A 14,969-nucleotide genomic window follows, 5' to 3' on the forward strand; every position below is an offset into this window, starting at 1 on the left:
GCCGAAGATCGATGACCCCGGAACACTCTCACAGTGCTTCCCCGGTCTCGGAGCGTGGATCAGAGCAGGAACCTCGATACTCGAGAGAAGCCTCCCCATCCTTCTCCACCCGACGGAGGTCTCGTACACCGACCCCGCACGGGGCCCCGGGAACATCCCGCCCATCCTTCACTCGCTTTGTCCAGGACATGGGCCACGCTTTGGACTTAGACCTCCAGTCCGACTCCAGATACTCTAAGGAGTACCTAGCGGAGCTGGATATGCCATCACTGCCCAGAGAGTCCCTTCGCATACCACCTAACCCGGTACTCCAACAGGCCTTCTTCAGGAACCTGGAGACCCCCTACATGGTCACAGCCGTACCCTCCAAAATGGAGGCCAAGTACCGCACAGTACCCTACCCGGTATTCGAACAACCACAGCTCTCCCACCAGTCGCTGCTAGTAGAATCCTCCTTGAAAAAGGCTCACCCATCCCGGGTCTCAGCTGCGGTCCCCCCAGGCCGAGAAGGCCGAACCTTGGACAAGTTCGGCAGGAGACTATATCAAAATGCAATGATGGCCTCTAGGGTGCAAAGCTACACTTTCACCTTCACATCCTATCTCAAACACCTCATTGGACTATTGAGAACCTTTGAGACTGACCTACCGGCCTCCCAGCAAGGAGCGTTTGGCCTGCTTTTAGAGTCCCTCTCCAACCTGCGTCTCCATCTATTCCACGCGGCATACGATGGCTTCGAACTCTCCTCCAGAGAGGCAGCCTTTGCTATCGCCATGCGCCGACTAGCTTGGCTGCGCCTGGTCGACATGGACCCCAACTTGCAGGACCGGTTGGCTAACCTCCCCTGCGTGGGAAAAGAACTGTTCGATGACACTATCGAGGCGGCTACAAAACGCCTCTCCGAACACGAACGCTCGTTCGCCTCCCTCGTCCGGCAAAAGCCTAAACCACCCGCGTCCAGGCCGTACAGGGCCCCTCCGCGTCGCTACCCACAAAAATCCACCCCTGCCTTCTCGCGGCCTCCACCCAAGCGTCCGCAAGCCCACCACCGGGCCATGCCCAAGTCCCAACTGCCTGCGACTACCAAACCATCCCCGTCCTTTTGACGGGATACGCGGAAGGGGGCGGGCCCCCTCCGCCATAGTCCCAGGCCTCCTTCCCATCGGGGGTCGCCTCAAAGCCTTTTACCCTCACTGGGAACAAGTCACGTCGGACGCATGGGTCCTTGGCTTGATCTCATCAGGATACTCTCTCAACTTTCGGGCCATTCCTCCGGAAAACCCCCAAGGAATTGCCCTCCCAACCGGACGCAGCTACCCCTACTCCTCTCCGAAGCTCGAGACCTGCTTCGCCTGAGAGCAGTGGAGGAGGTTCCCCCCGACCAACGGGGGAAGGGCTTCTACTCCCGTTACTTCCTGGTACCGAAAAAAACAGGAGACCTACGCCCAATACTAGACTTGAGACGCCTCAACAAATTTCTGGTACGGGAAAAATTTTGGATGCTTTCCCTACCGACCCTCTACCCCCTGATCGACGAGGGCGACTGGCTCTGCTCCCTCGATCTGAAGGAGGCGTACACGCATGTCCCAGTGCACCCCGCTCACCGCAAGTTCTTGCGTTTTCAGGTAGGGGACTGGCACCTACAATACCGTGTCCTCCCCTTCGGCCTAGCATCGTCACCTCGGGTCTTCACCAAGTGCCTCGTGGTAGTCGCAGCAAGCTTACGCTCCCAGGGCCTCCAGGTATTCCCCTACCTGGACGACTGGCTGATCAAAGCCCCGTCCAGGGAAGCGGTTATCTCAGCGACCCAACAGACTATTACCTACCTACAAAGTCTGGGGTTCGAGATAAACTTCCCAAAATCCCAACTACGCCCCTCCCAGTCCCTGCAGTTCATCGGGGCCACGCTGGACACGGTTCGCCTCCGTTCCTTCCTCCCCCCTCCGCGTCTAGAGGCGTTATTAAGTCTGAGTCGAAGGTTTTCCCTGCTGACCTCGGTATGAGCTCGGCAGATGATGACTCTTCTGGGCCACATGGCCTCCACCGTCCACGTCACACCCTTCGCCCGCCTCCATCTGAGAATTCCTCAATGGACCTTGGCCTCTCAATGGCGTCAAGACCGGGACCCGATCGACCGCCCCGTGACAGTGACGCCTTATTTGCAACGATCGCTCTGCGGGTGGGCCGACTCTTCAAATCTTTCCAAAGGTTTGCTCTTCCTCACCCCACCTCACAGCAAGATACTCACCACGGACTCGTCGGAGTACGCTTGGGGAGCCCATCTAGACAGCCTACGCACTCAAGGGATGTGGTCAGCAGAAGACCGTCGCTGCCACATCAACGTGCTAGAGCTTCGGGCCATCTATCTCGCAGCTGTAGCTTTTCAACATCTGCTCCACGACCAAGTGGTTCTCATCCGAACCGACAACCAAGTAGCAATGTACTACGTAAACAAACAAGGGGGAACAGGGTCTTGGTCCCTTTGCCGGGAAGCCCTGCGCCTCTGGAAATGGGCAATCTCCAACAACACCTTCCTTCGAGCGGTGTACATACAAGGAGAACAGAACTGTCTGGCGGACAGACTCAGCCGCCTCCTCCAGCCACACGAGTGGTCACTGCACTCTCAGATCCTACAACAGGTGTTCGAAAAGTGGGGGACGCCTCAAATAGATCTATTCGCATCCCCCCACAACCACAAGCTGCCTCTCTTCTGCTCCCAGATGTACTCCCCGGACCGGTTCGAGGTCGACGCCTTCCTCCTCGACTGGGAGGGAAGGTTCCTGTACGCGTTCCCGCCGTTTCCTCTAATACTGCGGACGCTTGTCCACCTGAAAACAGTGCAAGCCACCCTGATCCTGATTGCCCCTCGCTGGCCACGCCAGCCGTGGTTTTCCCTTCTACTTCAACTCAGTGTCAGAGATCCACTGCCTCTGCCTCTGTTTCCCTCTCTACTATCACAGGGTCAGGGTTCGCTGTTACATCCCAATCTTCAATCTCTTCATCTGAATGCTTGGTTTCTCTCCCCCTGACTGCTCTCCCCGTGTCTCAATCAGTCAAGGAGATATTGGAGGCCTCTAGAAAGACCTCGACGAGAACCTGCTACTCCCAAAAGTGGACCAGATTCTCAACCTGGTGCTCCTCCCACAGCCAGGACCCGGTGTCGGTCCCCGTCCCTCTGGTCCTTGACTATTTACTTCAATTATCTCATTCCGGCCTAAAGACCAACTCCATTCGAGTACACCTCAGTGCGATTGCGGCCTTTCATCAGCCCCTGGAAGGGAAAGCCGTCTCGCTCCATCCCTTAGTCTCTCACTTCATGAAGGGTCTTCTGAACGTCCACCCTCCTCTCAAACCCCCCCTGGTGGTTTGGGACCTTAACGTGGTTCTGGCTCAACTAATGAAACCTCCATTTGAGCCCCTAGACAAATGCCATCCAAAATTCCTTACTTGGAAGGGGATTTTCCTGCTCGCGCTCACTTCCGCCCGGCGGGTTAGTGAGTTACAAGCTCTGGTAGCGGACCCACCCTTCACGGTATTCCATCACGACAAGGTGGTACTCCGCACCCATCCAAAGTTCTTACCTAAAGTAGTGTCTGATTTTCATCTCAATCAGTCCATTGTCTTGCCTGTGTTTTTTCCCAAGCCCCACTCTCACCCCGGAGAAGTGGCGCTCCACACTCTTGACTGCAAGAGAGCGTTGGCCTTCTACCTCCAACGCACTCAGTCACACCGGAAAGTCCCACAACTGTTTTTGTCCTTCGACCCAAACCGGTTAGGTCACCCAGTTTCCAAACGCACCTTGTCCAACTGGTTGGCCGATTGCATCTCCTTTTGCTACGCTCAGGCTGGTCTCGCGCTGCATGGTCGAGTTTCGGGACACAAGGTCCGAGCGATGGCAGCCTCCGTAGCATTCCTCAGGTCCACACCTATTGAGGAAATCTGCAAGGCTGCCACGTGGTCTTCGGTTCATACCTTCACCTCCCACTACTGTCTGGACTCACTGTCCAGAAGCGATGGCCGGTTCGGCCAATCGGTATTGCGAAATCTATTTGCTTAAATTGCCAACTTCCCTCCATCCCTTTTCAGTTAGCTTGGAGGTCACCCACATGTGAGAATATCATGCCTGCTTGTCCTGGGATAAAGCACAGTTACTTACCGTAACAGGTGTTATCCAGGGACAGCAGGCATATATTCTCACAACCCGCCCACCTCCCCGAGGTTGGCTTCTTGGCTAGTTAAGTGAACTGGAGACCACGAGGGGATGCACCCCCTAGTGGAGCAGGAAGGCACGCATGCGTGGAGCAGCAGAGCAAACTTAAATCTTCAATCAAGTTTGCTTGAAAATGCTTCCGCATCGGGGCTCCGTAGATGACGTCACCCACATGTGAGAATATATGCCTGCTGTCCCTGGATAACACCTGTTACGGTAAGTAACTGTGCTTTTTATCGTGGGCCTAATTTTTTAAATGATTTACGCAGGTAGAAGAGACTCCTGCCTGATTAAATGATACTGACCAGCCCCAGAGCCGACATTCAGCAACACAACCAGAAAATATCACTGTGCTGTCTACCATGGTATTCTCCAGTTAGGGCAGGGGCTGGAGTCGATACAGATCTGGAAAATATCCAAGCATTGCTGAGATTCAGTGCTGATGCCCAGATAACTACCGAGGCAAGCAGGCCTGCACAAATGGCTGACCGAATTTGCCCAGATATTTATCTAGATACTGGTGCTGAATATTATCTGGCACACAACTGGAGGCCAGGTGCGACTCAAATATTCAGGGCTGGTGACTGGATTAGGCACAGCACTGAGTATCCGGTTCACACTTAGCCTGTAGGAATTGGCACCTTAAAAATCTCTGACCACTGCCAGCTGAATATCAGATCTTGTATTTCTATTTACCTTTAGTTTTCTGTGTCTTGCAATCACTTGCAGTTGTTTCTCTGAGGAAGTATAATGAAAACAGTTTTTGATAATTACTGCTAGACCATTTCAATTATCTTAATGCTGTGAATACCAAGGTACAGGACTCTAGGAGGCAATGGTATAAAAGGGCCCTGCTTTGGACAGTCCAGAAGGATGACTATTTATCAATAGCAGCCCAAAGCATGCAAATAGACTTGATCTAAAAGGTGTAAACCGTGTGCATGTATTCCATGTGTGGCACATCCATTAAGTGTGCATTATCATGTAGGCACACATGTATGTATACAGCCACACAGCTTAATAAAGGCCTTTTTTATACATGTAAACAGTACCTGGCCATAATAGTCTGGATAAAATAGCCCTTGCCTTTTCTTCTCAGCCATCCATCATCACTGTGTCCCTTTTTTAAAAAAATTTATTGATTTTTAAATTCAATACACAAGTATCCACTTGTTACACCAACATAGAGATCATAAAAAGGAAAAAAAAGTTATCAAAACACACAATCTTTACAAATCAGGAAAAATACTAATCTCCAAATTAGACCACAGTCATCCTGTGTCCCTGTCTCTATTCTTACACCATGCTCTAAATCTTGTGGTCAGTATCCTGTCCCTCCTCACTCTCTTTTCTTCCTTCCACACCCCTGTGATCCAGCATTTTTCCCCTCTATCCCTGACTCTTCTTGTGGTCTGACATAGTTTCTCTCCATCTCCGAGTCCAGCATCTCTCCTTCTCTGTTGTGCCTGTCTAAAACCAACCATGAGCAAGTACCTCAGTATGGGTAAAACAGTCAGGGCCAGGCCCTTTTGTCAGGAATTTTTTGTTGGGGGTTATTTTGACCTGGTACCATGCAAAACAGATTTAACCCAGGGACCTTCCTATATAAAACGTACCTCCTGTATAAAGGGAGACACTGGCCTTGCAACCACTAACATGGATAGAAGAATTCAAGGATATAAGTTCAAATACCTTTTAGATACAATCACTGTGACTTTTAAACAGCTAAATGCTTATTTTTTGGGGAAGTATAATTTTAATCTGTCCTCTTGGGGAGGGCGCTTTTTACCTCATTTTATGTGTACATACTATAACAGATAAGGAAATGTGGTCTTAGCCGGTTACACTGAGTTGTATCTGAAATGCAGTGTCTTAATTTGCATTGGTTTATAAATATGGAGGTTTTATTTTTGCACTAACCTGATGAAGGAAGTGGAGTTATTGAATCTAGTTACAAATTTCACTGTTAATCCAATAAATGATTTGCATGGACATGTTTAACTTTTTTCTATGATGTTGTACAGTTACTAACAAGACAAAGGCTTTTATTTTAGAAGCTACTCCTCCGCTCCCCATGCATATGCATAGCAGCTAAATAGTGGCCTTATAAATGGAGTAGCTATGGTATCTACTTAAGTTCACATAAAGAAGTAGCATGTAGAAGGAAATATGGTATCAACAAAATGCCACTGAGAGCAGGATGATCTACTACAGAACACAGGTGCACAAGAAGACCATTTATTCTTGCCATCTCCAAAAACAATAGATCAGAAAATGAGCTCCTAGTATAGATGTTATCAAGGTTAACAGCAGGTGGGGGCAATGCTATCTACCCCTCTCCTATTCTAGGGCAGCAGCCACTGCAAGGGGAGGGAGGCTCTTATGAATTGCTGTTGCATGATCTGACTTGCACAGCCCACCTCACATTCACCTAAAAGCCACCACTTCTTTTAAAATAATTCTAGAGTTGTAGTGGGAGCAAGGGAGGGCTTTGTACTAATGCAGCAACCCGGTTGTGGATGGTATATGTTCATCAGCTCTTCATTACAACTCATAGTAGCAAGCCTGTTCTTACACTACTTGTCCCCTACAGCAGTCACACTAGAACTATGTCACCGGATCTCATCTGAGAGCAGCTAACTAGTTCCTACAGAAATGTTTCTCAGCTCTGTCCTGGAGTACCCCTGTGCCAGTCAGGTTTTCAGGATATCCACAATGAATATGCATAAACTTGATTTGTATACACTGTCTCCATTATAGACAAATTTTTTTCATGCATATTTATTGTGAATATCCTGAAAACCTGACTGGCAAGGGGGTACTCTGGGACTGAGTTGAGAAATACTGTCCTACAGTATAGGGTGAGAGTTGTTGCAAACAGAATAATGTGAGGGAAGGAAGCGCTCCAGTGGTCAGAACAGTTGCTCCAAAAATGACAAAACTTTTAATTGCTTGAAGATGAACATTACTATACATGCATGTCTGAAAGATAGAAAAGTACTCACAGTGCTGCTATACATGAAAACAATGCCCTAGCTCAGTGGTTCCCAACCCTGTCCTGGAGGACCACCAGGCCAATTGGGTTTTCAGGCTAGCCCTAATGAATTTGCATGAGAGAGATTTGCATATAATGGAAGTGGCAGGCATGCAAATCTGCTCCATGCATATTTATTAGGGCAAGCCTGAAAACCCGATTGGCCTGGTGGTCCTCCAGGACAGGGTTGGGAACCACTGCCCTAGCTGGCTCTTTAGCCCACATCAAACACAATGCACAGTCTTCTGAATACATTCAATGTCCACCTGAAAGTTAAGACTAAAGGTGACGCATGCTCCTTGCCACTCACTGGTATGCATTTAAGTTCTACAACTTCCTTCTATGACTCTGACCCTAAAACTGGAAAATGCAGCACAGAAGCAAAGTCCAGCTGTCCTTCAAAGTCTTGATCTGGGTAAGACTTAACAACAGTCTGGGAGCAGTAACACACTAGTTGACTTTGTCCATTCTTCTTACTTCTAAGTGAGACGCTACTCAGATGTTTTCAGTATTGCATCCAGTTTTTGCTCTGTGCTCCATAATATTATTTATACCAACACCACAACCGGTCCACCTTGTTTCAGTTCATCATGATGAAGTTTGACTTGCAGTGAGCTTCAAACACAAGCAAAAGATAAGTAATTACAACCTAACCGCAAGAGGTGATGCTGGAACAACAAACTGTCATCTCAGGTTCTCAAGCATGGGGGAGGCAGGACAAAACCCATTTTACTCACCTATGAACTCTGTAACAGGGTCGTGTTCCCCTTCTGTTTTAATGGTGCCTGCAATGCTGTCATTCTCCAACATAGGAAGGAAAAGATGCACAAAGTCTGAGGTATAGGGGGGAGCAATGACATCCAACACCTGGAATGTGGCAAGACGGCACAGAAACTTAAGTCCTAACTACAACACGGTGGACACAACCACAGCAGAACTGGAAAGCAAGCCCAACAGAACATGCAAACATTCACTGCATCTTAGGACTATGCATTTACGCCTTTCCTATCAATATTATGGCATTCCTTTTTTTTGTCTTAAGTTTAAAATGTTTTATTAAACATTTAATATACCACTTAAACATGCACTACCCTATTTCAACATCATATGCCTTCTGTAAGATGCTGCTGTTGCTCCAGCCTTTGGTTTTTTTCTTTTCAATTTTGCTGCATTCTGTTCTACACTGGCATTGTAATTCTCTTGATCTGTGCAACATTTGCTCAGAACTCAAGAATCAGCACCACAGGGCTCAGATTTGTATCTCTAGAGCAGAACTTTAGTTTGATGGTATATCATCTTTCATGACACATATCAAACTGGTTTATAATAAAACATAAGAACTTATGTACACGACAGAAGAGTGGGACTTGGGTATGATTGTATGTGATGATCTTAAGGTGGCTAAACATGTTGAAAAGGTGATGGCGAAAGCTAGACGGATGCGAGGTTGCTTAGGGAGAGGTATGGCCAGTAGGAAAAAAGGAGGTATTGATGTCCCTGTATAAGACTTTGGTGAGACCTCATTTAGAATACTGTGTACAATTCTGGAGGCTGCACCTTCAAAAAGACATAAAAAGGATGGTCCAGAGGAAGGCTACTTAAATGGTATGTGGTCTTTGTGTTAAGGCGTATGAGGACAGACTTAAAGATCTCAATCTGTATACTTTGGAGGAAAGACAGGGGAGGGAAGATATGATAGAGACGTTTAAATACCTACATGATGTAAATGTGCATGAGTCGAGTCTCTTTCATTTGCAAGGAAGCTCTGGAATGAGAGGGCATAGGATAAAATCAAGAGGTGATAAGTTCAGGAGTAATCAAAGGAAATACTTTTTTACAGAAAGGGTGGTAGATGCATGGAACAGTCTCCTGGAAGAGGTGGTGGGAGACAGACTATCTGAATTCAAGAAAAGATGGGATAGGCACGTGTGATCTCAAAGAGTGAGAGGAAGAGATAATGGTTACTATGGATGGGCCATTTGGCTTTTATTTGGCATCATGTTTCTAAGTTTCTATGAACCTGTGGTGGCAAGGGCTTGTAAGTTGCTCACAGCCACAGGCCGAGTTAACCCCAGATATTCCACACCGGGACATGTTCAGCTTCTAGCACTGAATATCTAGGTTAGTGCAGCATCCCAGTTTGGTGCACAATTAACTTGGAAGTTAGCTGTCCTAAGTTTATCTGCTTATTTAACTAGTTAGTGGACTGAATGTTGCCGCCATCTGATTAAGTGCTGGCTCTGCCTATGGCCCACTCCTAATCTAGCTACTCAGAGGGGATATTTAGAGACATTAAGATCTGGGAAGGGTTGTGGTTTCAGTTTATTTATCTTTACATACCGCTTTTCCTGCGAACATTACAAAGTGGTTCACATAAAATGGCCATCTCAGCTGGGTTTAACCAGGCCCAGTTAAATCCTTTTGAATATTGACTCCAAAGAGGTTAGACTAGGTGCAAATTAAAATAAGTAGAAAAGATGACAACAGAGAAGGGGACACAAGGGTCAAAGAAATAAACACCACTGCTCTGTCAGAAATTAAATAATATGGAGTATCTAAGTCTGCATGTAGTCATTCAGTGCATGATATTACGCTGGCCAGCAATAGGAAACGTTAACTGGATGTGCTCAGAATGAACAGCCTGTATCAAGCTAACCAGCCAGAGCTGTTTGGTTAATTTTAAATCGGATATCTGACCAGGTAACTTTGGCCGCCCAGCGCTGACTGGCCAAAGTTAAACCACCTTCTGGAAACAAACCCAACACCAGATCTTTTTATCCATCTAAACTTTTGCCTGGATAAAATTTGGCAGAGAAGAGAGGATTTTAAAACCCAAGATTGTCTGGTTAACTCTTAAAAGTTAGCTGGATAAATCTGGATATGAATTTTTTTTTTTTAAGGAGTCCGTGTACTAAACTGTGGTATTTGACATGTATACTGGGTAAGTCACTTAACTCTCCATTACCTCAAGTACAGGGACAGGGAAATAGCTAATATATCTGAATGTAACTCACCTTGAGGTATGTTATGTTAGCAGCTGGTGCTAACAGTATGCAAATGAGGTATACATTTTAATATCAGTCCCAGAACATTGGCATATTTTCATTTTAAATTCTTTATTCATTTTATGATTCACAAGTGTACAGCATATATTAAACAATATATAAAACAATATCACTTGAAAATCTACCATATACTACAAAAAGAAATATCTCCCACCCCCTCCCACTTCCATATACAACAAAAAATATACCACATGAATATATTAACTTATCATTCATATATATTATTAATAGAAATCCAACCCCCCCGATCCATATGTAAAAATTAAAATTGGTTAAAGTGTAAACTATTCATTATTTAAAAATGGCCCCCGCACATCCTTAAATTTCTTATAGTAACCTTTTTGAACTGCCAACGCTCTTTCCATTTTAAACACATGACATACTGAATTCCACCAGAAACAATAATTCAGCCTTGTACAATCTTTCCAGTTATACGTTATTTGTTGAATGGCAACTCCTGAATATTGGAATATTTTAATATACATTTTGTAAAAAAAAACAACCAAACACCATGTACAGATGCGTTTATACATCTTTTTGAGGGTGAAAGTTTGTCTGCACTAATGGATCCACATGAAAACTTGTGTGATGTTTTTGTTGTGTTAATAGTTAATGCACTATTTGGCACAGATTTGACATTATCCCAGGACAAGCAGGCATGATATTCTCACATGTGGGTGACGTCATCTACAGAGCCCCGATGCGGAAGCATTTTCAAGCAAACTTGATTGAAGATTTAAGTTTGCTCTGCTGCTCCACGCATGCGTGCCTTCCTGCTCCACTAGGGGGTGCATCCCCTCGTGGTCTCCAGTTCAAAATTTTCCACTGAGCCTAGAAGTCGTGTTTTTCAGGCTCTGCCCCAACTGCCTTCTAGCACCGCGATTTTTTCTTGGTTTTTCTCGATTAAGTTGCTGTGCGCAAATTCTTTACTTTTCAACTTGATTCCTGCTTCGTTTTTGACGACCCGGAGGCTTCCGGGACCCCGTGGCCGCGTGGCTACTCGAGCCGCGGCTACTTTCGATTCTATGTCCCGGCCTTTGACCGGCTTTAAAAAGTGCACCCGGTGTGAGCGGCTTCTTTCCATCACAGACCCGCATCGCCGGTGCATCCTCTGCCTGGGGGCGGCTCATCCAACCGACTCCTGCCCCCAGTGCGCTACTTTCCAGAACCGGGCCCTCCGTCGAAGAAAAGCCCGCATGGCGGACCTTTTTGCTCCAGACCAACCCTCTACCTCGGCCTCGAGGTCGGCCCCGGCCTTGACCTCGGCCCCGAATACCTCGGCATCGCCCCGAGACCCGAATCCGAAGCCCTCGGGACAGCAGAAAGCCTCGGCCCCGGGTAAGTCCCCTCTTCCTTCTTCAGGTTCCGTAACATCGAAGAAGCCAGCCTCGGGGACACCGTCGATGCATGGCGGAAGCCCCATGCTTACAGCCTCGGCTAAGCCCTCCAAGCCTTTGGGCCGTGCCTCCACCACACGGGAATGCACCGAGGCAGTGGACATGCCTTCGATGCTGTCCGTGCCCGTCTTCCAGGACCTACTCCGAGCGATGATCTCGTCGGAGCTGTCCGCTGCAATGGCCCAGTTACAATCGGCCTCGACCTCGACCCCGCAGGTGCCAGACCAGCCTGAGCCTCGCATCGAGCAACCTCAGGGAAAAGTGCGCAAGCTTCGCCGCATCCCATCCTCCTCGGACTCCTCGCCGAGGCGCCCGAGATGCTCTCCCTCCGCAGACCGCCGCGGGGCAAAACGTTGTGCTAAAACAAGTTTCAAGTTTCAAGTTTATTAGGATTTTATATACCGCCTATCAAGGTTATCTAAGCGGTTTTTACAATCAGGTACTCAAGCATTTTCCCTCTCTGTCCCGGTGGGCTCACAATCTATCTAGCGTACCTTTTATTTTGTTAATGTACATCGCCTAGAAATTTTGTAATAGGCGATTCATCAAATATTCAATAAAACTTGAAACTTGAGGATTAAGTGACTTGCCCAGGGTCACAAGGAGCAGCGTGGGGTTTGAACCCACAACCCCAGGGTGCTGAGGCTGTAGATCCAACCACTGCGCCATACACTCCTCACAAAACGACAGAAACCTCGAACCGCCGTACCTCCAATAAGGCCCGAGGTTCACCAACTCTACGAGGCCGTTCTCCTACACCTCCTACGGGACCACTAAGGGTGGCTGAGTTATCACTCTCCAACCCGCGCATCCTCCGAACTCCCTTTCGGACCGGGACCCCGACGCGAGGTTGCAGGTATTCTCCGAGGGAGTCCGGGTCGAGGTCACCGATTCGACATCGATCGGTACCCCGAACCCCGGCATCGTCTCCGAGGGGCTCCTCGAGACGCCGAAGATCGACGACCCCGGAACACTCTCACAGTGCTTCCCCGGTCTCGGAGCGTGGATCGGAGCAGGAACCTCGATACTCGAGGGAAGCCTCCCCATCCTTCTCCACCCGACGGAGGTCTCGTTCACCGACCCCGCACGGGGCCCCGGGAACATCCCGCCCATCCTTCACTCGCTTTGTCCAGGACATGGGCCACGCTTTGGACTTAGACCTCCAGTCCAACTCCAGATACTCTAAGGAGTACCTAGCGGAGCTGGATATGCCATCACTGCCCAGAGAGTCCCTTCGCTTACCACCTAACCCGATACTCCAACAGGCCTTCTTCAGGAACCTGGAGACCCCCTACATGGTCACAGCCGTACCCTCCAAAATGGAGGCCAAGTACTGCACAGTACCCTACTCGGGATTCGAACAACCACAGCTCTCCCACCAGTCGCTGCTAGTAGAATCCTCCTTGAAAAAGGCTCACCCATCCCGGGTCTCAGCTGCGGTCCCCCTAGGGCGAGAAGGCCAAACCCTGGACAAGTTCGGCAGGAAACTATATCAAAATGCAATGATGGCCTCTAGGGTGCAAAGCTAAACTTTCACCTTCACATCCTACCTCAAACACCTCATTGGACTATTGAGAGCCTTTGAGACTGACCTACCGGCCTCCCGGCAAGGAGCGTTTGACCTGCTTTTAGAGTCCCTCTCCAACCTGCGCCTCCATCTATTCCACGCGGCATACGATGGCTTCGAACTCTCCTCCAGAGAGGCAGCCTTTGCTATCGCCATGCGCTGACTAGCTTGGCTGCACCTGGTCGACATGGACCCCAACTTGCAGGACCGGTTGGCTAACCTCCCCTGCGTGGGAAAAGAACTGTTCGATGACACTATCGAGGCGGCTACAAAATGCCTCTCCGAACACGAACGCTCGTTCGCCTCCCTCGTCCGGCAAAAGCCTAAACCGCCCGCGTCCAGGCCGTACAGGGCCCCTCCACGCCGCTACCCACAAAAATACACCCCTGCCTTCTCGCGGCCTCCACCCAGGGGTCCGTAAGCCCACCACCGGGCCATGCCCAAGTCCCAACCGCCTGCGACTACCAAACCATCCCCGTCCTTTTGACGGGATACGCGGAAGGGGGCGGGCCCCCTCCGCCATAGTCCCAGGCCTCCTTCCCATCGGGGGTCGCCTCAAAGCCTTTTACCCTCGCTGGGAACAAGTCACGTCGGACGCATGGGTCCTTGGCGTGATTTCATCAGGATACGCTCTCAACTTTCGGGCCATTCCTCCGGACAACCCCCAAGGAATTGCCCTCCCAACCGAACGCAGCTACCCCTACTCCTCTCCGAATCTCGAGACCTGCTTCGCCTGAGAGCAGTGGAGGAGGTTCCCCCCGACCAACGGGGGAAGGGCTTCTACTCCCGTTACTTCCTGGTACCGAAAAAAACGGGAGACCTACGCCCAATACAAGACTTGAGACGCCTCAACAAATTTTTGGTACGGGAAAAATTTTGGATGCTTTCCCTACCGACCCTCTACCCCCTGATCGACGAGGGCGACTGGCTCTGCTCCCTCGATCTGAAGGAGGCGTACACGCATGTCCCAGTGCACCCCGCTCACCGCAAGTTCTTGCGTTTTCAGGTAGGGGACTGGCACCTACAATACCGTGTCCTCCCCTTCGGCCTAGCATCGTCACCTTGGGTCTTCACCAAGTGCCTCGTGGTAGTCGCAGCAAGCTTACGCTCCCAGGGCCTCCAGGTATTCCCCTACCTGGACGACTGGCTGATCAAAGCCCCGTCCAGGGAAGCGGTTATCTCAGCGACCCAACAGACTATTACCTACCTACAAAGTCTGGGGTTCGAGATAAACTTCCCAAAATCCCAACTACGCCCCTCCCAGTCCCTGCAGTTCATCGGGGCCACGCTGGACACGGTTCGCCTCCGTTCCTTCCTCCCCCCTCCGCGTCTAGAGGCGTTAGTAAGTCTGAGTCGAAGGTTTTCCCGGCTGACCTCGGTATCAGCTCGGCAGATGATGACTCTTCTGGGCCACATGGCCTCCACCGTCCACGTCACACCCTTCGCCCGCCTCCATCTGAGAATTCCTCAATGGACCTTGGCCTCTCAATGGCGTCAAGACCGGGACCCGATCGACCGCCCCGTGACAGTGACGCCTTATTTGCAATGATCGCTCCGCTGGTGGGCCGACTCTTCAAATCTTTCCAAAGGTTTGTTCTTTCACCCCACCTCACAGCAAGATACTCACCACGGACTCGTCGGAATACGCTTGGGGAGCCCATCTAGACGGCCTACGCACTAAAGGGATGTGGTCAGC

At 49.3% G+C, this 14,969-nt stretch overlaps 1 protein-coding gene across 3 annotated transcripts in view; it reads right to left on the bottom strand.

Moving 5' to 3' along the window:
- Nucleotides 1–7,372: 7,372 nt before the first annotated feature.
- NELFCD (negative elongation factor complex member C/D) overlaps nucleotides 7,373–14,969 on the bottom strand; it is a 37,599-nt gene continuing 30,002 nt past the window's right edge. Inside the window, exons 14-15 of one of the 3 annotated variants that reach the window (XM_033963748.1) lie at nucleotides 7,982–8,111; nucleotides 7,373–7,859 (exon numbers count right to left, since the gene is read on the bottom strand). In XM_033963748.1, coding sequence (XP_033819639.1) covers nucleotides 7,825–7,859; nucleotides 7,982–8,111 — 165 coding nt within the window. In that variant the 3' untranslated portion in view covers nucleotides 7,373–7,824. Of the gene's footprint in view, nucleotides 7,860–7,981; nucleotides 8,112–14,969 lie in introns of those variants that run through there. The other 2 variants (XM_033963749.1, XR_004541119.1) reach the window with 2 other exon arrangements.

Source organism: Geotrypetes seraphini, chromosome 11 (genome assembly GCF_902459505.1).
Source record: "Geotrypetes seraphini chromosome 11, aGeoSer1.1, whole genome shotgun sequence".
NCBI lineage: Eukaryota > Metazoa > Chordata > Amphibia > Gymnophiona > Dermophiidae > Geotrypetes > Geotrypetes seraphini.